Source organism: Chlorocebus sabaeus, chromosome 23, assembly GCF_047675955.1.
Source record: "Chlorocebus sabaeus isolate Y175 chromosome 23, mChlSab1.0.hap1, whole genome shotgun sequence".
Classification (NCBI taxonomy): Eukaryota; Metazoa; Chordata; class Mammalia; order Primates; family Cercopithecidae; genus Chlorocebus; species Chlorocebus sabaeus.
Genome location: NC_132926.1, coordinates 38,949,987 through 38,973,825, shown reverse-complemented (window position 1 = coordinate 38,973,825; position 23,839 = coordinate 38,949,987). Strand labels below are relative to the sequence as shown.

General features: G+C 45.6%; 1 protein-coding gene across 6 annotated transcripts in view; it reads left to right on the top strand.

Moving 5' to 3' along the window:
* ARHGAP26 (Rho GTPase activating protein 26) overlaps positions 1–19,691 on the top strand; it is a 460,619-nt gene extending 440,928 nt beyond the window's left edge. For 5 of the 6 annotated variants that reach the window (XM_038006566.2, XM_008014813.3, XM_038006568.2 and 2 more), the window contains 2 exons: positions 4,696–4,787; positions 13,053–19,691. In XM_038006566.2, coding sequence (XP_037862494.1) covers positions 4,696–4,787; positions 13,053–13,141 — 181 coding nt within the window. In that variant the 3' untranslated portion in view covers positions 13,142–19,691. The remainder of the gene's footprint in view (positions 1–4,695; positions 4,788–13,052) is intronic. The other variant, XR_012090832.1, reaches the window with a different exon arrangement.
* Positions 19,692–23,839: the final 4,148 nt, after the last annotated feature.

Sequence of the window (23,839 nt, the reverse complement as noted above, 5' to 3'; positions counted from 1 at the left end):
CCTTCCTCCCTCTTCCTACCTCCCAAAGTATTTCCAGATTGACAGAGGGCAGTGGCAATAGAATCTGCCCATCTTGTGTGTCTGGGGTCACGATCAGTCAGTACCTCCTCCCCTGGCCATTGTTAGAATAGCACCATTTGGACACCCTTTAGGAAGCTGCCCTCTTGAAATAGTCAAGGCAGGCAGGGCGCAGTGGCTCACACCTGTAATCCCAGCACTTCAGGAGGCTGAGGCGGGGAGATCACCCGAGGTTAGGAGTTCAAGACCAGCCTGGACAACATGGAGAAACCCCATCTCTACTAATTAGTAAAGTACAAAAATTAGCCAGGCATGGTGGCAGGCGCCTGTAATCCCAGCTACTCAGGTGGATTGCTGGAACCTGGGAGGCACAGGTTGCAGTGAGCCAAGATCACGCCATTGCATTCCAACCTGGGTGACAGAGCTAGACTCCATCTCAAAAAAAAAAAAAAAAAAAAAAAGTCAAGGCAGAGTTGGGCTAAGTGTGTGTGCCCAGGGGAGCACAGATAGCAACATTGCTGGGGAGCTGGCTCATCAGAGGAACAGAGAGGGCCAAAATCTGTACACTGCAGTGTATAGCAAAGAGGTGGTGGTATACACCCATTATTCAGGTCAATTGAGGCCTCTCCCAAATCCACTTCCAGAGCATGAAGCTTCAGATTTCCTTCCCTGAGCAAAGCCTTTAAAAGTAAATATTAAATTAGACCTAATCAGTGGTCCCATGAACTTCTGTATGATATCTCCTCTGGAAATTGCTTCCTGTCTGTATTAGTCGGTTTTCATGCTGCTGATGAAAACATACCCAAGACTGGGAAGAAAAAGATGTTTAACAGACTTACAGTTCCACATGGCTGGGGAGGCCTCACAATCATGGCAGAAGGCAAGGAGGAGGAAGTCCTGTCTTTCATGGATGGCAGCAGGCAAAAAGAGAGTTTGTGTAGGGAAGCTCCCATTTTTGAAACCATCAGATCTCATGAGACCCAATCACTATTACGAGAACAGTACAGGGAAGACTATCCCCCACGATTCAGTCATCTCCACCGAGTCTCTCCCACAACACGGGAATTATGGGAGCTACAAGATGAGATTCAGGTGGGGATGCAGAGCCAAACCATATCACTGTCCCCTCTTCAAATCATTGATAGACTTTGTTTGTTCAAAGTCAGGAATGAAGATGCCTTTTGCAGCACAGTAGAGAAAGGGTGCTGGAGACGCATTCCCTCCATATTTCCCTTTTCTTTCACTTGCTATAGTCACCTCCCCCATAAAAGCCCACAGTCCCAAACCCATAACTTGCATTCGCACAGGAGTCCCTGGAAATTTTGCCTAAATGATCAACCCTTTGCCACCTGCCAGTCTAGCTGGTCCCACCTCCCTGTAGTGCCATATGATGGAGAACGGGTCATCATTTTGCAAGGTTTGCAAGGGCATTTGAGGGAAACTCCTGTGAGTGCTTTCCAGGCCTTGTGCCATACTCAGGGGTGAAAATTAAAAGGGAACTAGCAGGAGGATCCAAACTTGTTCATGCCTTTAAAGGCCCAGCTGAAATCTGAAGGGCAGTGTGACAGGAGCAGCCAAAAACTGCTCCAGGCTCTCTGTAGCCAGTTTTGAGATGCACTGTGGAGAATAGGAAGCCAAAGAACCAATGATGCCTGGTGGAGATTTTTTATTTTTTTTCAATCAGAGCCAAAGCCTACAAACACAATCTTTCTGCCAACGGGATTTGTCTGTTTTGGTAGGAACCCTACCTAAAGCAAACTGCTTAAGGCCTTTGAGAAGGAGTTACGGGACACTTGAGTTGTTGAGCTGACAAGCTTTTAAGAAGATAAGACTTTTTGGGTAGGGTTGCCAGATTTAGCAAATAAAATAAAAATACAGCATACCCAGTTAAATTTGGATGGTAGATAAACAACAAAAATGTTTTCATATACATATGTCCCATGCAATATTTGGGACATAATGTATACTAAAGAAATATTTATTGTTTAATCTGCCATCCAAATTTAACTAGGTGTCCTGTATTTTATCTGGCAACCCTACCCATTCCTACTCCTTGGGCAATACAAATGGCCCCCTTTAAAAGCACCTCTTCTATCATTTCTCCCATTTTTGTGCCTATCCTATCGCAGTTGAGGGAGATCTCAAGGGAAAATTCCTCCCATAGACTATTGGCTACTTATCAACTTGAGGAAAAAACAAAGCCCTTTCTTGGCTTGCTTATTTATTTATTTATTTATTTACTTACATTTTTTTCGAGACAGGGTCTCACTTGACTAGAGTGCAGTGGTGCAATCTCTGCTCATTGCGGCCTCAACCTCCTGGGCTCAACCAGTCCTCCTGCCTCAGCCTCCCAAGTAACCTGGACTCGACACGTGTCCCATCATGCCTGGCTAATTTTTAAAAATTTTTTGTAGAGATGGAGGTGTCTACAGTCTGGACTTAAATTCCTGGGCTCAAGCAATCCTCCCACTTCCCAAAGTGCTAGGATTACAGGCATGTGCCACAGCACCTAGTCTGTTATTTTTTAATGTGTTATGTTATTGCCACTTCATTATTCAGTTTCACAAACCTAATATCAATGGAATGTTACTCCTTTTGAATGATAATCTTGGACACCTGGACCATTCCCTTTTATTTCTGCCTGCCAAATACCCCTGCTGGTTTCCCGGCTTGCCCCTGTTTTGTCCCATTATCCTTATTTAGTGAGGTTAATAAGTAATGTTCGCAAAAATCCAGTCAGAGGAGCTTTTCCTCAGATACTGTTTCCCTTACTTTTAGTCCCCCTTCCCTGGTCTCTTTGCTTTTTACCCACCTGCTTTGCCCTGCCCAGGACTTGCTCTGCCCTGTCCTCAAGAGGCAGAAATATTGCCTCAAAACCTGGTCTCTGAGACCCCGGCTAATGTGAACTGGATTCTCCTTTCACCTTCAATGTCATAACAGGCTCCATTTGCCTGTCAGTATAGTCTTTTATCTGTTTTAGCACTTTTCACAGCCAAGTCACTCCTCCTCTCTGCTTCCCAGCTTCTCAAAAAAAAAAAAAAAAAAAAAAAAAAAAAAAAGCTTCTTAGGTTCCTCCCTGGAAAGTTGCACATAGGATATTTGGTCCTTGCTGGCCAACACAGACTTGGTTTCTTTGGCTCACAGATTGTGCCCCTTGTCCTGAACTTTATTCTTTCATCATAATTAGCCAGGAAGAGCTGTTTTCCTGTTGAAGCTGATGAATACTAAGGACTCTTCTTTCCTTCATTCCCAGGGGTCCCACTTCATTTTCTCCTGCTTTCCCAATGTTTTCCCACCTGGCCATCATCTCTTGGCTCCTAGAAAACCAGAGGGAACAACAGTAAACTATGGCCCAGCAATAAATTTGAGATAACCATTTACTTGGATCAGCCTGCACAATGGAGACCATGTGGCTCACAAAGTTTAAAATATTTACCACCTGGCTCTTTGCGGAAAAAGGTTGCCACCCTCTGCTCTAGAACAGTGGCTCTCAACCCTCATTTCATATTGGAATTACTTGGAGAGCTTTTTTAAAATACTGATGCTCAGCTGGGTGCGGTGGCTCACGCCTGTAATCCCAGCACTTTGGGAGGCAGAGGCAGGTGGATCACGAGGTCAGGAGATTGAGACCATCCTGGCTAACATGGTGAAACGCTGTGTCTACTAAAAATACAAAAAATTACCTGGGCGTGGTGGTGGGCGCCTGTAGTCCCAACTACTCGGGAGGCTGAGGCAAGAGAATGGCGTGAACCCGGGAGGCGGAGCTTACAGTGAGCCGAGATGGTGTCACTGCACTCCAGCCTGGGCAACAGAGTGAGATTCCATCTCAAAAAAAAAAAAAAAAAAAGATGCCTATATAATATCTGCACATCTGGGTAGAACCCAGGCATCTGCATTTTCTAAATGTTCCCCAGGTGATTTGGATGCACAGTGAGAGTGATTGTAAACACTTATTGGACGTGAGAAAAGCAAAAACAAAACAAACAAAACGCCTCATGTCCCCTCTCCCTTCTTCCTCCTCTCCACACTCCCCATACAGGTGCACGTGTGGGCTCGTGCACACACATGTGTAATTGCCCTCATGCACCTTGTCTATTCCCTCCCCTGGGGGTTGGAGAGCTCCAGCTCTGGAATCCTGCCTCACCAGCAAGACCCAGCCTGGTAAGAAATCAGGAACATCTGGGAGAGCTCATGTCCGCCCGTGGCCTGGAACTGAAACTTGGCTTTGCTGGAATTTCTCCTTTTTGACTCACTGAGCATTGCCAGCTTTCAACAGGGTCTGTTGGGAGCGTGTTCCCCAGAGCAGCTTGGAACTTCTTTCCTGCCCCTGCTTCCCTCCCCTCCCACAAGCACTCCCACTCCAAAAATGGGGCCCAGCCTGCCCTCCCGCTGTTTGGCTGTTGTAACTCCCAGGTAGAGTTTTAACATGGCACAAGGTGACCCCACAAGAAGTGCAGTTTCTTGAAGCTTATGGCTTTTCTCTGAATATTTCTCATTTTTCTCCTGTGACCTTTGCAGCTTTCCCACCTCATGTCTTGCCATCTGGCTGCCTTGCCAGGCACTTCCCACGAGAGGGGACTAGGTAGTTTACAGGGAAAGGGAAGAAGGGAGATTAAATATCTGGGGCTTTCTAAGGGTTTTTTCAAAAATGTTAAATAAACTCCTGTTTTCACACAGCACACCGTTCCGGAAGGCGAAAGCCTTGTATGCCTGCAAAGCTGAACATGACTCAGAACTTTCGTTCACAGCAGGCATGGTCTTCGATAATGGTGAGTTTCTCATCCCCTTGCAAAGATATGGGCGGGGGGCGGGGGCAAGAGGAGCACATAAATGGCATTTTCAAAGCTCCTCCCTAGGGAAAATCTCAATACAATGGGTAAGAAAAAAAAGGTGTGTGTGTGTATGTGTGTGTGTGTGTGTGTGTGTTGGTTTCTGTGTCTTTTCCCAAAATAAAAGAGCAGCAGCAGGACTTCCGGAGACATCGTGAAGAGTGAACTAGTGTAATCAGCTCCGCGTTGAGTTGTTACCACCGTGAATGAGATTGTGCCTGCAAAAGACCCAGCCTAGGACCTGAAAGTGGCTTTAAGAGATCATACGCATCACATGTTTAAAATGGTACTCAACACGTATTAAGCATTCAATAAGTTAATATTTTTATTATTAAAACCATCATCATTGTATCCATCTTTGAAAAAGGCCCTGATGCTCTCATAGTTCACAGTGACAATTTTTCCTCACTTTTGTCTGAGCAGTGGGTGCTGCACCTGACTCTGGGGTCCTGGCTATATCTGTAAACACATTCCAGGCCAGAGCAGAGATGGGTTCCTGGGGACCAGCCCTTGACTGTACTCACATCCACAGGGGCTGCCATTGTGTGTGCCCAGCCACTGCATTCAGCATAGCAGAGATACCCATCAGGTACAGGTAGACAAAAGGGGGAACAAGGCACAGAGCATGGGGGTTTCCCAGGTCACACTCAACCCTTGGCCTTCTGGGTCAGCAGAAGGAGGAGGGATTACCCCAGAACTGCATGTGGGTGTCTGGGTCTGCATTCCCTTTTATCGCTCTCAAAGTCTCAAGCACTGTCCTTAAACCTTTGCTCCATTAACTTTCATCTGGGCCCTTTATAAATCAAAGTGCACAAACAGCCAGCCCAGCCACCTCTCCTGTTCACAGCTGGTGCTTGCAGGCCCCAGCAGACTGCAGGTGCAGTGCAGGTGCAGTGGGGCTGCTGAAGGCTGTCCAAAGCCATTTTACTGGTGAGTGTCCCCCACACAGGCCCAGGCGGCGGAGTCCTCGCCCTGTCGTAACATGACACGGCTCTTACAGAAGACAAACCAGAATGGGCTACATTGCTTGGGCTTCTGCTTCCTGCTTTGTCAGCAGGGTAGGGGCTTCTGCCTGTAGAAGAGCAGGATTTGAGAGATTCCTACACTGACAGGTGAATCCAGGGCTTAAAGGGCTGTCCTCTAAGTCCCAATTCACTGCTCACATGGGCAAGAGATCATCATGTTCCTATCAGCCATTCCCTCTGACAACACAAAGGACTCCTGATCTCAGGGGCAGAATTGTTTTAAACTAGCAAAAGTTATGTATATGCTTCTCTCTTCTTTGTGATTCCTTTTGGTGAGTGCAGCCTTCTTCCATTTTTTAACGGTTTATTAAGATAGCCGTACAACCTACAATTTACCCATTTAAAATGTACAATTCAATGGTTTTTAGTATATTCAGAGTTGTGCAACCATCACCACTATATAATTCCAGAATATTTTCATCACCCCCAAAAGAAACCCCATACCTTTTAGCAGTCATGCCCCACTTACCACAACCCATTTCCATCCAGCCCAAGGCAGCCACTCTTCTACTTTGTCTCTCTCTATTTGCCTGCTCTGGACATTTCATACAAATGGAATTATACAGTATGTGATCTTTGAAACTGGATTCTTCAGTTTGCATAATGTTCAAGTTCATCCACATTGTAGCGTGTCAGAACCATATTCCTTTTAATGTGTGATGGTATGGACATAGCACTGTTCATGTAAGCTCATTCCTCAGTAGATGTGCACGTTGTTTCCACTTTTTGGCTCTTTGAACAATGCTGCTGTGAACATGCGTGTAGGTGTTTGTGAGGGCGCAGGTTTCCAGTTCTCTTGGGGATGCACCTATGAGTGGGACTGCAGGGCCATATGAATTCTGTGTTTAAGTGTTTGAGGAAATGCCAAACTGTTTCACGAAGAAGTTGCACCATTTTACCATTTTATGTTCCTACCTTCTTTCATTTTTAAGTCTTTCTGCAGTAGCTTAAACAGTTAAGCATAAAGGGGGAAAAAAAAGAAGAGAAGAGAAGCCTGGGTGATTGTTAACTGCCAAGTCCCTTTTTTCCCCAGCAGAGTGTCCTTCAGCATCCACAGCCATCTTCACTGCCACACCGAAGCCCCGGGTGCCTCCACCTCTCACCTGGGCGCTTCCACTGGCCGCCCGACACATCTTTTCACTTCTGCTCTTGCTGCCATGACCTCCTCTTTACCGAGCAACGAGGGTGATCTTTGAAAAATGGAAATGACATTAAAGCCCTTCAGTGGCCCCCCATTGCTCTGAGAATTACTTACAAGGCCCTCCGGGGCCCAGTCCCTGCCCCTCTGACCTCTCGCCCTCACTTGACATACTACAGCGTCATAGACCTTCTTCATGTTCTCAAGTAAGGTCAGCAAACTATGACCTGCCGGTCAAATCCAACCCACCACCTGCCACCTAACAATTCTGTAAGTGCTCCCGCCTACAGCGTGGTAATCATCAGAAATCCTATGGGTATTGATAGATGAGAGCAAGAGGGAAGTTTGGTTGAATGAGTAAGAGGACTTACCCAAGCCTTCCTGTGAGCTGTAGGAGTCATGGCAGAGTTTGCTGACACTGGTTTGTTTTTAACCAGCCTTGCCAGTGACCTTTCAAATTCCCTGAGGAGCAAAAGGCCAAATTAAACCTGAAAGAAAACACCTCTCAGTGTTGACTGAGTTGCAGTAGAAAATGGACCTGACGAAATGTTAGTACACCTTCTCAGTTGGGTTAACTGAAAATATGTTATTAGGTCTTCTTTCCAGAGGAAAATGCTTACGTAGACCCTCTTCCTCCCCACCCTGTCACCTCTACCAGAGAAAATGAGGCATTACAGAACACTGTTATTCTGCCTGGCGGGGGGTGGGGGGGTCTTTTTCCTTGTTCCATTTCTTGTGAGTTTACCACTGGGGATATTAGGTAAAGGCTATTTAATTTGTATGCTGTGTAGCTGTCAGATTAAATCATCAAACCAATCAGAAGAAAGTGCACGTGTGTGTGTTTGTGTGTGTGTGTGTGTCTTTGTGTGTGTGTCAGGCTTAAGAAGAATGAATAAGGAAGAGGAAAAGGGAGGGGCCCGTGGAGGGAAAGTCTGTTGTTTCATAATGATTAATCTCAAAGCCTTTGGATTCCAAGGGCCCCTACTGTGACTCTGGAGTGGCTGCTGCTGTCAGCTCATGGACTTTGTGCAGTGGGAAATGGATGTGCAATACCTAGAAATAATTCCAGTGTCAGCTCTGGCCAATCTACTGGGAAACTGTCCATTTTAACAAGAGCACCTCAGACAGTAACTGGAAAGAGAAATAGCTCATATTCTCAGGAACGTTAGTCATCTTGAAGCAACATGATTTGTGATACCTGGAAAATGCACATGGCAGTCACTAAAATTGGGTTCTAGGGATACTTTTAACAAGATCTGAGAGGAGATGGATCCATTCATTCCCATGGTACCTGACACAGCACAACTACACAGCAGGCCTGTCCCAAGTTTCCTTTGCTGATGGAGAACATCCTCACGGGGGAGCCCCCAAGCTGCCTAGGAAATAGGCTAACAGGAGAGCACTCAGGGATCTCCTTCAGCTTCTCCAGCCATCTTCGCTGCCACGCCCAAGCCCAGGCCACCTCCACCTCTCACCTGGGCGCTTCCACTGGCCGCCTGACACATCTTGTTGCTGGCTTCCACTCTTGCTCCCATAACCCCTTCTTCACATAGCAGCAAGAGTCATCTTTGAAAATGAAAATCACATCATGTTATTTCCTGCTTAAAATCTATCAGTGGCCTCCCACTGCTCTGAGAATGACTTACAAGGCCCCCCAGGGCCCAGTTCCTACCCCTCTGACCTCCTCTCACCCTCACTTGACATCCTGCAGCTTCGCAGGCCTTTATGTTCTCAGGTAAGAGCAGCAAACTATGACCTGCCAGTCAAATCCAACCGGCCACTTGTTTTTGTAAATAAAGCTTGACTGGAACACAGACACTCATGCCTTTGTGTCTGCGTGTTATCTGTGGCACTAATGGCAGAGTTAAGGAGAGAGACACACTGACCGTGAGGCTCTTTAGGAAATAGAGGCCCACCAGTGTTCTAAAATCCCTCCCAGCCTTTTCCCATTGCAGGGCCGCTGCGCTTGCACTACCCACTGCTCTAGTCTTTCTCCTTTCACCACTCCCTAAAATTATGTGCTTGCTTATTGCTTGATTGTCCCGCCGAGCAAAATCTTGTCTGCTTGTTCTGTGCTATGTGCAAGGACCTAGCATGCTGTCTAGCATGTGGTAGGTGTTCAGTAAACATATTTAAATGAGTGAATGTACTTTAATTACCCAGGGGTCTGCACCTCTTTTAGTTAAGACTTCTTTTGGGAACAGTCAGCCATTAGAGACCTTAGTCGCACACTTGCTCCCTGTCCATGGTGAGCGAAGGAGGGCAGAAGGCATGAGTTGTATGCGCAGGGGTGTATGGTGTACACAGGGGTAGAGCTGAGAGAAAGTGGTTGGCAGGAAGCACACCTGTGTCCCCAGAAGCTTGTATTTGTTATATGCTTGCTGGGCTGAAGAGCCCCTCAGGCAGCTTGCGGCAACACCTTTTGTGTTTGTAGCATCTTGGACACTGGTGCAGTTCAGTGTTGCACATTGGCGCCATTCAGCCCAACAAGCGCTTAGCATCTTTGATGTTCAGAGCATTGGGCTAGGCAACAGCAGTAGTAGTTAAGATGACAGACTCTGGGATCAGATGGCCTGGGCTCTGATTCATTTTCATCGACTACCAGCTATTAATATTTAGTTTTGGCCAAGATGCTTAACTTTTCTCAGCCACAGTGTTTCATCAGTAAAGTGAGGATAATAGCAGAACCAACTCCATAGTCATTCTGAAGATGAAAGGAGGAAATGCAGGTGTGAAGCGTGTATTCGCAAAAGGTCTGCCACCTGGCATGTGCTCAACATGTTATCTTCCTTATCAGCATGGCTCACACTCTCTGGTTAAATAGAGGCCTGATATAGTGGGAAGGGGGTTGGTCTCTGGAATCAAACGAGCTGAGTTTAAATTTTGGTTCTAGTATTGTGACTGTGCACAAATTATTTTACCTCTCTGAGCCTTAATTTTCTCATCTGCAAAATATGGATAATAATAATATAAGCTAGGATCCTGAGAATCAAATGAATCAATATGTCTAAAACTCCAAGCACATGGCAGCTTCATAACATATCTAAGTGTTAGCTTGTATCATCATAATTCATGAGGCAGAAGGGAATTACTGAAGGTTGTTGAGCCAGGAAGTGCTATAATCCAAACCAAAACGCACTGAAAAACTAGATAGAGAAGCAAAGCTTAGCACATTTGAACAGCATATTAATAGGATGCGTGCATACTATGTGGGATGTACTATGAGCATTTTAGGAGTCTGGAAGAGGAGGGTGCGGGTAGAAGGGATTCCATGGTAATATTTACAAAGGAAGTGGGGCTTCAGGTAAGCCTTAACGTGGAAACAGAAGACAGCAGAAAGAAAGGGGGCACTGGTGCTGCCTCCCTCCTCCGTTAGTAAATGACAGTTTGCATTTTAACTCGGAGGCATTTGGGCACAGAAAAGTTATAGCTCCTAACTTCCTGTGAACTAGTGAAAATACAGGTTCCTGCATCCCCTTCCCAGAGATTCTGCTTTAATTGATTTGCCATGGGTCCCAGGAATGTGCGGTTTGAATAAGCATCCTGAGGGTTCTGAAGCACATGGTCTGGCATATGCTTTAGTAAACCCTGGCTTGAAGGCTCAGTGAGTCAGCAGTCCGACCCAAAGGCTGTGTTATCTCCTGCCATCCCCTGTGACCTACCTTTTGGCCTCCAGTTTGGAGGGCCTGTCTTGTCCCCTCTAATTCTTCCTTTAGCCCCCAAATTGCATTGTAAATGTTTTCACCCCAGTACCTGTGCTGTGGTTGAACAGCTGCCCAGGAAAAGGAGAAAGATCTGAAGGAGATGGACTCAGTGCATCTGGTAGAGTAACAACTCAACTTGGAGCTTTGCTGTAAAGCAGGAGGGCCTGGCTTTTGTTTTTGTTTTGTCAGTTTGGTTGCTTTATTCTTTCTAGGTTTTTATTTTGGAGAATGGGTTTGATTTGTTATTTTTATTCTAAACATTTGATTTTTCCTGAAGCTCAGGTGGGTGGTAAGGGCTGTCTGGTTTTATTAGGTCTTACTAGGAGGGGGTCTTGCTGAGCAGTCCCGATCCAGGATCTCCTACTGACTAGCCTGTACTGAGCATTTGCTCTGTGCCTGGCTCTGTGCCGAGTGCTTTATCCACACCAGCTCCTTACATATTTGCAAGAACCCACTAAAGGGAAGAGGGGCTTGTCACCAGTATGAAGTGCAGAAACTGAAGTGATCTTGGAAGCTTTGGTTGGATGGATGGGCAGAGGGCAGGGGTATTTGGGTGTTCTTTAAGAGTGGCATGGAAGACCTTTGGTAATTGGAGAGGCCAGGTTGCTTTTAATTTGTATCTTCTTCCAAGGCACTTCTCTCCCAGACTCTGTCTTGTGTGGGTTGTCATGAACCCAAAGTATCCTTGCTGTTTATTCCTGAGGCTTAGTGATCTGAAATTGGCCAACTTTGGAGGCCAACGAATAGATGTTTAACCTTGTCTTTTCCTAAAGAGGCACTCAAGGTGTACCCAAAGTTGACTGGCACTGATCTTCTGGAAGATTCTTTTGCTGTCTCCCATTTGCCTCCTTTGGTTTCTGTTCTTGCGTCTTTCCCTACAAACTGAAACTAGAATTCTGTAGCAGTGTCGGATCGGAAATGCTTTTCTAAAACAAGCTCAGGAAGTCATTTAATTAGCCCAGGAAGGGAATAGGGGAAAATCTATTCTCTCCAAATAATCTTGGAAAATTGGAGCTTTCCTAACACATTAAGAGTAAATGCCCTGCCTCACTGCAGAGTGATCTGTATATCTTCAGTTGACAAGCATGAACATCCCCCACCTCTTAGTCCCATGATTCCTTCTCTCTTCCTTCCTGCTATTGACTACTTTGCAGACTCAGCTGGATTTTAGATAATCTTTATAACATCACAATGGTTTCCATGGAGATGGATCATGATGTCACAAAAGTAGATATACATTCTTTGGATACTGAAAAATCAAAGGGCAATAGAGGGAGGAAGAGAAGAATTTTTAAGCTGGTATACAGAGGAGGGGGAAATCTAGAGAACAGGAAAGAAAACTAAGAAAGAGTGTGAGTGAAACAGAGAAATGGCTATTCAAAGGCTATTCAAAATGACAACCACCAAAAAAAAAAAAAAAAAAAAAACCCAGAAAATTTGCAAGGAAATTAGAAGCAGGGGGTAAGGATTTGAAGGAAAGTAAGATGATGATGAGAAGCTGGATTGATTGAGACAGGGTCTTGCTCTGTTGCCCAGGCTGGAGTGCAGTGGTGCAATCATGGCTCAGTGCAGCCTCGACCTGCTGAGCCCAAGCAATCCTCCCACTTCGGCACTCCCCCTCCTCCAAGTAGCTGGGACTACAGACACGCTCCATCAAACATGGCTAGTTTTTGTATATTTTGTAGAGGTGAAGTTTTGCCATGTTGCCCAGGCTGTTCTCAAACTCCTGGGCTGAAGCAATCCACCTGCCTCAGCCTCCCAAGGTGCTGGGATTACAGGCGTGAACCACCAGGCCCAGCCTCTAGATGCTGGATATCTTTAGAGACTAGTTCTTAGTCTTCTTTGAGTACTGCACTGAGTACATAGTTGATACTGGGCAGGCGGGTGGGTGAGTACGTGGGAGGAAGGAAGGAAGGAAAGGAAGAAAAGGAAGGAAGAAAGGAAGGATACATACATGTATGGATGGACCAGGTCAATTGTTGCCCTCTAACCTACATAGTAGGAATCTGTCACTTCTTTGTAGTTTAAACCAGAAGCTTCAGAAAATCTATGAAATCCCTAAAATTGTATGCAAAATTTTGAATGTCTGTGACTGTTTCCTTTTTCATTGTGAAGAAAGTTTTCAGGACAGCTTTCATCAAAAGGCTTATATCTCACAAAAGGTTCAGAACCTCTAAACTTCTAGAATGATGTAACTTAATAAGTGATTGTACTCATTGTTCAAGCTTCCTTCACACACACACACACACACACACCCACCCCCCACACACACACACATCTGCCGCCTTCTCTATCTGTAACACCATCTATTCTCGCTTTCTCTCCCCTTCCTGTACAGTTCACCCATCTCAGGAGCCTGGCTGGTTGGAGGGGACTCTGAACGGAAAGACTGGCCTCATCCCTGAGAATTACGTGGAGTTCCTCTAACCGTGGGCCCCAGCAGAACTGCTGAGCTTTACATGGTATCCATGACAACTGCTGATTCCAGTGTCGTAGGCCATTTCTCTTTGCCACTGAGAAATGCAGCGTGACTGACTCTGTTGCTACCTGTCAACATGAATGTTTCTGTGAGCTCTGGTGTCACTCATCTCCATGATCATCTCAGCCAACACTCGTCAATACTGCAAGAAAAGAAGTCAATCAGCAGAGGAGACCATTTGCTTTTGATAACTAAGAGGAAGACTTGCAAAGCCGTTTTCTCCTGAGTACCCTAAATAGGGGGCACTCATTTTGTTTCAACAGTCCGAACGCCCAACCTTCACAAAGAGGAAGTCAGATAGAAGTAGTCCCCGAGAGCACACTGCGTAGCTAAGTCTGCTGGGGCTGGGTGAAGAAATTGGCGCTGAGATCCAGGCTGGATCCATTGCTTTTGTTTACAGTAGGCACTCTCTCTACCCCACCTCTCAGTACTTGAGACTTAAAGTGCTACAGGCAGCTGAGTCTGTTTGCATGCAGGATGAAGAGGGTTAAAGCACTGTTTATATAAGATCCAATCTCTCACCATCTCTAAAGCAGCCGTTGGCCCATCATCAGTGAGATATAGTCCAGTCTTCTCATGCATGGGAACACACACACCCTGCGTTTCTCCCTCCCCGGCTAGGAACCTCTCTGCCACCAAGGGCTGCCATCCATCGCCTAGTAACCACGGCAACCCAACCTACTCTAAAACCAAACCAAAAAAAATAAAATAACACATCCTCTTTGCATGACACATTTTTTCTCTCCCCTTTTTGGTATACTTTTATTGAATGGTTTTCTAACAACTTGAAGCACAGGATCAAGGAATTAGGGTGGTCTACTTGAGGCAGACGGGATAGTAGCTGAGAACTGTTCCCCTTCTGATGAATTTCAGCAGCATCGGGATATATTTGGAGCACACCTTAGTAATCTCTTGAGATTAAATTACATAGTCTTAATATTTCTGTTCCTCCATGCAACTGATGTTTGTTTTTTAAAGGGTAAGATGCTGCCTCCCAATGGGTGACACCATCTGGCTGGTTTCCCCATGTCTTCCTGTTCACCCATCCCTGCTCCCACCCTTGCCTGCCTCTAACCCACCACTGGCCAGCCCCCTTGCCCTGCTCTGGGCTGCTGAACACTGGTGCTGTGGTGGTTTTCAAGGTTAATTCCTAGGCTAACCGTATGGCCTATTTTAAAAGGACATCTATATTCACTGCCACTCCGAAAAAGGGAATTATTTCTCAGTCTTTTGAGGCATGAGACTAATATAGGCCATTGTGATTCAGAAAAAAACCCAAGGTTGGAGGGTGGGATGGGTACCCTCTGAAAAAGGGAATTTGCTGGTGAAAAGAGGCTGGATCTTGTGGAAGACTGCCTTCGATGGGGAAGTTCTGCCTGGACATTTCAAATTCACTTGGCCTTCAAACAACAGAGTCATCCATATCTTCCACATGTGAATGTCATTGCAAGGGTGACTCTAGACAAACTACAAACCGATGGATGGTCAGGCTCCCCAGGAGCCCCTTGGATGGCAGCGTTGCTTCAGAGTGTTTCCTGTTTCTGGAATTCCTTGTTAGGGAATGTCAAAGAAGAAAAGAAAAACTTGAATTGTGTGGAATTACTGTATCTTTTACTTTTTTTTTGAAAAGATAAACTTGTAAATAGAATGATTTGAAATACTATATGGCAAAGTTTTATATTTGATATTCTTTAAGCTAGTTGCTCACACGCTTAGTCTTCAGTTGCTGAAGAAGTATGTTTAGGAGGGAGAGAGGGGCGGCAAAGCTGAAGAGAGTCAAGGTCACTGTCCCCGCTTCGGCCTGAAGGAAAGAGAAGACATTCCTATGGCCTTGCTCTCTGCTGTCCCGTTAGTGGGCATGATACATCAGTGGTGTTCAGTCTTTATGTGTTTCTGAGCATCCCTTGGGCTTTGGATTTGGAGATGGGAAGAGCATCTCCAGGCAATGAGTTTTTCAAAGAATGCCTACTTAGTAGTAAGATGAAGCTCAGGATTTAAATAAGTGGGGTCAGGCATTTGATTTTTTGTCTTTCTTCTCAGGTGTATTTCTTGGTACCCCCAAGATATCAGGACAGAAAGAGATGAGTCAATTGCTGTGTTCTTTGCTTCTTTTTCTCCACATCTTCTGAGACTTCAGAAATGTGGACAAGCTAGTTTTCAAATTTTGTGTGCATCTGTAAGTTCTTAAAAAACGAGCTTCTTAGAATGTTCAGTTTTCAATGTGTTGCTGCTTTCCTTTTTCCTAAACATTTTTAAACTCTTCCCTTTCACCTCCAATTCCCTATGATCCCAAAGGAAGAGGAAGACTCCAGGAGGGATGTAGATTGTGCCATCATAGCTTTACAGGTGGTTTTAAAGTTAACAGGGGTTTGTCATGGCAATTCACTACTTAATTTATCAGCTCAAGGATTATATGACTCTTTTCCAGGAACTCACCCAAGAGCAAGCTAGACACTACCATCGAATCAGGGAATAAGAATTAAGAATGGACAGGACCAAGATAGAACTCGAGAAAGCCATTGGAGAAAACTCAAGAAGAAAGGGAGTGTACTAATAGGTTACATCTGTGGACTTGAGGACAAGAAGACCTTGGGAAATGGGGGCCTCAGGGGATGTGCATTCACCTACTATTGTGTTTCCCAAAGAGAGACCAATATCATGCTTTTAACACATACAATGGGGTTTTTTATTTGTGTTTTTGTTTGTTTGTTTGTTTGATTTTTGAGGCGAGTCTCGCTCTGTGACCCAGGCTGGAGTGCAGTGGCGCAATCTTGGCTCACTGCAACCTCAACCTCCCAGGTTCAAGTGATTCTCCTGCCTCAGCCTCCCAAGAAGCTGGGACTACAGGCATGAGCCATCACACCCAGCTAGTTTTTTGTATTTTTAGTAGAGACGGGGTTTTGCCCTGTTGGCCAGGCTGATCTCGAAGTCCTGACCTCAAGTAGTCTGTCCGCCTCTGTTCCCCAAAGTGCTGGGATTCCAGGTGTGAGCCACCATGGCCGACCACATTTGATGTCTGAAGTTGTAATCTGTCCCATCATAAACTTACCTGGAGCTCATGTGGAGGAACAGAAGGCCAAGGTCCTTGCTTTGGGAGTGCCTCACAAAGCATCCCTGTAGACACATGGCCCCAGCTTCACTGCTTGGAATCATGTCCCTCCCTCCTGAGTTGGCTCTGATTTGAAACCAGGAGAAACAGAGCTGCTGCCAATGGGATCTTTTAGGTAACCCCCTCTCCAGCTTCCATGTGTCTGTGCAGTGCCCATGAGTTGCTGCCAATGGGATCTCTTAGGTACCCCCTCCCCAGCTTCCCTGTGACTGTGTAGTGTCCATGACAGATGGCTGCCAATGGGATCTTTTAGGTAACCCCTCTCCAGCTTCCCTGTGTCTGTGTGGTGCCCTTGACAGATGGCTGCTGTGTTTCCCTTTGCGCAGCCAGGCTCCCCTCCTTCCTATTAGCTACAAAACTGGATAAACTTCAGAATATGAGCCAATGAGTAGGAAGGAACTTGAAGACTAAAAGATTTTACTCTCTCCCCTATCCATGCCCCCTACCTCTGACTCTGTGTGAACAGGAAACTTTAGGCCAGATGCGGAGAATGAATTGGTTGGCAGATGAAGAGAATGAATTGGTTATCAGAGTGGAAGACCATGGCCCAGGATCCCTGAGCTTCCCCAGTAGCCTCCAGTTTGCTTTGTAAGACCCAGGAATCACTTAGCCATAGCCTGAATCTTTTAGGGGTATTAAGGGCAGCCTCTCACTCTCCCTTCAGGTTACTAACAAAATGTCATAGTTAAAGACCATCCTGGCTAACACGGTGAAACCCCGTCTCTACTAAAAAATACAAAAAACTAGCCGGGCGTGGTGGCGGCGCCTGTAGTCCCAGCTACTCGGGAGGCTGAGGCAGGAGAATGGCGTAAACCTGGGAGGCGGAGCTTGCAGTGAGCTGAGATCCGGCCACTGCACTCCACCCTGGGCGACAGAGCCAGACTCCGTCTCAAAAAAAAAAAAAAAAAAAAAAGAATGCCGTGCCAGGAGAAGATAGCTGGTTTCAAATCCCTGCCCCCAGGCAAGTAAAACCCTGACTTGCTCAAGACAGAAGATCTCTCCTGTTTTTCAAAATAATCGTATATAGAGATGGACCCTGTGCAGTGTGGCCTGCCTTGGTGTCCTAGAATTGGAGCCAGTCTTTCGCTTAATGTCCAAAGTATTTCTACGGCCAATATGTGTTTTCTTACGTCAGACCAAACTCTTTTTGAACATCAGTTCATTTCCTTTCGCCAAGTGCTTTTTGGACAGAGAGGCAAAGAGAATGAACAATCAAGTATTGACAGACTGGCATTAGCAGGACAAAGCCATACTAGTGACAAGGGCATTCCAAGGCACTTGCCCAGAGCTACAGAGTTGGGTGTGCCATACCTGCGGCCCAAAGGGAGGGCCTTCTATCCCCTGAGTTTCTATTGCCTGAGAATGGCAACTGCTGTCTCACTAAAAGCTCTGTCTTGACTACAGAGGCTCCAAAAGCATTCACAGATGAGGGGGAGGAAGACAGAAAGAAGAAGCCAAAGATAACCTGATCCCTGCCTGTCTGTTGGCACCTGTCATCCTCTGGCTTCTGCTCCCAAAAGCAAGTCTGGACAACTGAGTTTTGTGGACATGGCGCTCCCAGAATTTGCCCAAGTACTGAATGTTTTGTGATCAACCATATTCCCCAAGTAGGTAGCCAGCACTGCAGAAACCAAACAGCCTGTTAGCTACCTGACTTTAAGAGGAATGACCTAGGTGTTCTGCCAAGGGAGTTATCTGTCATCTCTGGCAAACTTGACAATCATCACTTACCTCGACAATCCTGCCCCACATCCCTTTATAAAGTCAGCAGGATGTCCTCTCACCCACCCTGTGCTGGTGTCTAAAAAATTTATCTTGTCATGCTCAAATGTGTTTGGCAGCCACACTGATCGGCTGGGTGCTGAACCACCGCTCTGTAATTGTAGCATCAAAATGACAACAGCAGCAGAGCGGCAAATCTTGCCCAGCCCCACAGCATGCCTGAGACAAGACTCCAACAAGTAATAATTAACTTTTTTCTCCTGCCGCCTACAGTACCTGTCTAACTAAAGAGCTTCCCAAAGTGGAGGGAAAGGCCATAGAGAGAATCCAGGTGTTATTCAGAGTCAGTCCTTGCTGAAATGTGGTCTTCCAGTGGAAGCACCTGTATTCTTGGGAGGAAAAAGTGCTGGATGCAAAGTAACACCAGGACCAGAGAGAAAGAGGAAGGTGAACTATCCTAAGGAGCTTTGGATACTTTTTTAGAAGGATAAATATTGTGCTTACTGAGGAGAGAAAAAAAAAACCAATCACAGAAAAATTTCACAGCTAATATTTTTACAAAAGTTGTGCCGGACATTACAAAACTTCTCTCAAGGTGGAATGCTTTAGAGAACAAAGGCTTAGCACAGGCCCAGACCCTTGTGTGGGTATGACATGACGTGACACGTACATGTCAAAGTTCGCTTTAGTATAGTCAGAACCAGAGTATTGATAAACAAAATGTTAGTTACCTGGAGCAGTCCTGGAGAGGCTAAGACATCCTATACTGTTGTACATCAACCATTTCTACAAAGTTATCCAGACACCTAAAAGCAGCTTTCTTGGTTATCCAGATCCAGTTTCTTGGTTATGCCAGAATCAGCCTTGTATCTGACAATGCACATCTGTTGATTCTAAAGTATATTTGTGTGTGTGTGTATATACAGCACATATTTACATCTATGAAGACACAGACACTCATAGAGACCCACATGAGCTGGCACTTGCTGAGCCTTTACAGCCTTTAAGACTTGGAGGTTGAGAATTAGAGACAGAAGAGAGGCTGTTGATGGCCTATTAAAATGATCAAAAATGTAAATTCAGTGCCATTTAAAAACTGTTCATACTTATCAAATGATTATCTACAGCTACATTCTTTGTTAACTTATTTAAAGTCATGTTGCAAAAAAGGTCAAACCCATGAATGCTTAGTAGCTAAGGCTAGTGTTCAGAAGCACTCTAAAAGACATTTTGTCCACATTTTGGAAAAGAAAATATTTGCATGTTTAATCATAATTTAGACTACCTTTGAGTATACTGTAAAGTGCTGTGTGATATAATATCAATAAAGTACTTATTAAATGGCACTTTAATCTTTTCTTTTAAAATAACGCACTGTTCTAAACTTCAGTATTGACTATTGACTGGTGCATAGAATCCAATGCTGTAATTAGAAAGTAATCTGTGACTAGAATAGACCTTTGTCCCTGTTAGTAGTCCTGTTGCCATGTTCAGGCTTTTAAAAAATGTGCTTTTGTGTCACAAAATACATCTATAAAGAAAATACAATTTCTGTTCAAAGGCCTCTGAAACTTGGCTTTCTTACATTTGGTTGGTTTATGTGACAATCCCTATGAAATGAGTGGACGTGTGATTTTTGAATTAAATGTCTTTTCCATTTGGTGGTATTTTCTTGAGTTTCTGATAGAGTTTGACTCAATACATACTTTAATATGTCTTCAAATAAGCATACATAGATGATGATCAAAGGTCGCGAGTCTTGGCTCCTGCAGTTTTTGGTGACAACCACAATGCTGATTTCTGATGAGCTCTGAGAAGCTTTGCTTTCCATTTAGGAAGAGGTCAGATGCTCGGAAACTTGAGAATTTGCTCATCAGGCATATTAAACAATTGAGCCGGAAGAGTCACAGTCCACTTCACATTTCTAACTTTCTTCCATTAGAATACATATTGTTTTATTCTTCCTAAATTTGACTTTCTAATCACCTGTTTTCTGGAACCTCATGAACGCAACGATGGAATCATCAGAACCGGAACACAGGCAATGCCTTCGGCACAGCTGGCTTGTAAATCAGTTGTTGAGAGCTTGTCGCACACTGTCCCAGGCCAACCCAGATCACTGAGTCTTCGCATTCATCACGTCCCTTCCAGATACATTCTGAGTGGCAGCCTGGGACCCAGGTTTCCAGTGAGCGCCCAGCTTCCACCGCAAGCACAGAGGGCTCCCCGACATGCTCAGCGGAGGGGGCATGGGGAAGCCAGCGCTCTGGGGACTGAGGGTGAGGCTTCTGGCTTCAGAAGCTTGCCCTGGGAGAGGAGGAAGGGATGTGAAGCTCCCTTGGTCCTGGTTCTAAGGGGAGGGGGGCTATTTAAATGCATGGGTCACACATGAGCTGTCTACTTGTCCTCATTTGCCACTTAAGGCCCTGGTTTACCCCTGTGAACAGCACAGGCTGCCAGCAGCTGCTGCCCTCACTGAGCTGACAGCCTCCTCTGGAAAACTCCCCCAGCACCCAAAGCCTCCCACATGTGTGGGTCATCCTGTAACTAGGCAAGGCTTTCTGAGTATGGCGTACATCTATGTCTGATCCTTCATGGAGAGAATGAAATACGTGGTGTGTATTTTATCTTTGTCCTTGGCCTTTCCAGTAGATTTCCCAGTTACTTCAACTTTCATGCCTTCCTAGCAGAAGGTTTTAATTTCGTTTTGCTTTTAGCAGTCACTCAGAGCAGAGCGCAAACTGTCACGTCCTGTGGTTTTAAGCTTGGTGTTTTTCACTCAGTTCTGACTGCATGATTAGTCCTAAGAGCACCTGGGTTAGAAGTGGATTTGATTGACAGTTGAAATTAGGTAAATGTTAGAGAGTGAGTGTGATGAGAGATTTTCTCAGACCCCAAACATGCTTGCTCATGAGAATTAAGTCGTGGCTCTAATTTCTTATTTTCTCAGTTCTTTCTCAACCTGCACTCAGATACCACACTTCTCTCCTACCTGAATGTGTCAGTGTCATTGGCTTGGCCTGCTTTTAATAGCACCAAGCTAAGCTGCCACTAATTAACTATGCGGGGTTAGTCAGTATTGGCTGACTGCAGCCTGCACAGCAGCCAAGGGAGGCTCTAACCTCCATGGTAACTGCTCGGGGTGGGTGAGGTTCCTCACATGGAAGAGCTTTGAATAACCATCGGCAGGGAAGGGGCATGCCCATGCCGGGGTGCATACTTCAGAAAACCACCCTGCAGTACCCAGTCAACATCAGACAGTGAGGACCAAAGCCAGAGCTTTTAAGTTGAAATGATCAACACGGAGACCCTCTGTATCCCACAGCACTTAGCAACTCCTGTCACACTGTAAATCTGTCACGTCTCATGTCATTGGCCCCATGAAGCCTGCTGCAACTTCCTATTAGCTGAAACCCAGGTAGCTTTGATGCCTTCCCCAGGCCAACCAGCAAATTAGTAAAAACGTGAGTCCATGGGTTCTTTCTTTGGGTGCCAAATCGCATCTTACCCTCCAGGTCTTGTGCCCACTGTAAACTTGAAATATGTGTTCTGACACTGTGACTGGATGCCCTTTGGGGATTTGGAGAAGGAGGTAGGTTATTGGAAAGAATTATTAACTGTTTTTCTACCTTTTCTGAACCTTCATGACAAAGAAAAGGCGTAGTCATGCTTGCCTCAGTTGTGATGAGTAAGTTGAAATTATGGCAGTAGAGGGTGACCATCTTTCTGTTCCGCCTTTTCTCCCATCACACCATCACACCATTTTTCTCCCTCACGTACGTTCTACCTATAATTCATGACTTGTCATCAGATGTTTGAGGCCCATCTTGCTCTTAATAAACAGCTCAGTTAGGACAGAGACCAGGTCTTGTTCACCTCTGCCCGGTACCCAGCCTGGGGCTGGCACTCAGCAGGGGCTCATAGCCCCTGGGTAGGCTGGCCAAGGGGACAAAAATGTGGGAAAAGCACTGCGCTAGAAGGCAGTTCCTCCTTCCTGTTTTACTCTACAGTTATGGCTGGAAGAAAGAAACTGCGTGTTATTAGACGTGGGTACTTGAACACAGGGTAACTTTGTGACCCTTGGCAAAAGGCACTGTTTGCTCACATACTGGGATTGGAGCTCGTGGGAGGAAGACCTCCCACCCTCCACTCAGGCACACACAGCCACATTCTTTCCCAGCCTCCTTGGCTGGTGCTGGGCACAAGAAACCATCTGGAGAAACAGCTGACCAAGAGCCAGAGACCCTGTGCTGTCTTCTGGGTTACTTCCGGGTTGTTTCATGAACCTCATGTGAAATGGGCCTGCCTTCAAGCAAAACCACATCACAATCACCCCCAAACATAAAAAAAGTATTCCTTGTAAAGTCCCTTCACGGAAATTCCACACTGTCCCACAGGAGTTTGGTCTGGTATCTAACACTCTCACTGAGGGAATTCTTTGGGTCTGACTGAAGTTTCCCATGTGGCAGCTTAAGTCCATTTCCGTTCTGTTTTTCCTTACAGTGGGGAGCAACTGGCCATGGCCCATGGAGAGCAATCACCCTCGATTTTTTATGCTTCCATTCAGCAATCACTTATTGACCACCTCTTCCATGCCGGAGCTGCTACAACCAGGAAGTGTAAGACATGATCTCTGTCCTCAGGAAACTCAAAATTGGCTTCTGCCATAGGGAAATATACAAGGAACAGCGTTTGCTATGTGGTGTGACCATACTAGCAGTGCGTGGCAGGTAGTGTGATGCGATGAGGAAGAGGGATCCTTTCTACTGGGAAATAGGAACCAGAGAAAGTTTCACAGAAGAGGTGGCATTCAAGATGGACCTTGAAAGATAGAGAAGAGTTTCCCACTTAGGCAAATGGAGAAATGTCCCAAGCAGAAGGACAGCAAGGATCAAGAATGAGGTTGGGGGGAGAGAAAAATGGGGAAGGTGGGAGTGGGGAGAAAGAGCAGAGAGAGAGAGAGGTGGCTAGGTGGTTAGGTATGATTTCAATGTGACTGAAACATGAGAAGATAGAGCTTTCTGGAGAATTGAAAACTCTAGTCACCCTCACCCACCCCCCATCTTAGCCTTTAGGCTCTGTTTTCTCTCAGTGACTGACAATATTAGCTAACATTTAGCTAGGTACCTAACACTGTACTATATTGATCACTGAATCCTCAAGACGTTTGAATGAAGTTCTATAATCATCTATAATTATAGATGAGAAAACTGAGGATCAGGGAGGTCACACGAGCCAGGTGGCAGTGAACTGAAAGTTCAAACATAGATCTGTCTGCTTCTACAGCCCATATGTCCTCTTTTTTTTTTTTTTTTTTTTTTGAGATAGAGTCTCACTCTGTTGCCCAGGCTGGAGTACAGTGGTGTAATCCCAACTCACGGCAGCCTCTGCCTCGTGGGTTCCAGAAATTCTCCTGCCTCAACCTCCCAAGTAGTCGGCATTACAGGTGCAAGCCACCACGCCCAGCTAATTTTTTTTTTTTGGTAGAGATAGTGTTTCAACATGTTGGCCAGGCTGATCTCGAACTCCTGACCTCAGGCAATCCACCTGCCTCGGCCTCCCAGTGTGCTGAGATCATATGACCTTTTAAAACTTCCAAATTTATTGATAGATACACACACGTGATTTACACAAATGCATAAACATAATCACATCACACGTGATCATTTTAAAATTTCGTGGCAGTTTTTCCTTCTGGTTTTGATATGGTTCTTCCATCCTCCCTACATCAGCCTCCTCCCTCTGCAGAACCGATGTCAACAACCTCATTTTGCCCTTCTCAGCAGTGAGCGCTTCAGAAAGCACAGTCTCTGGC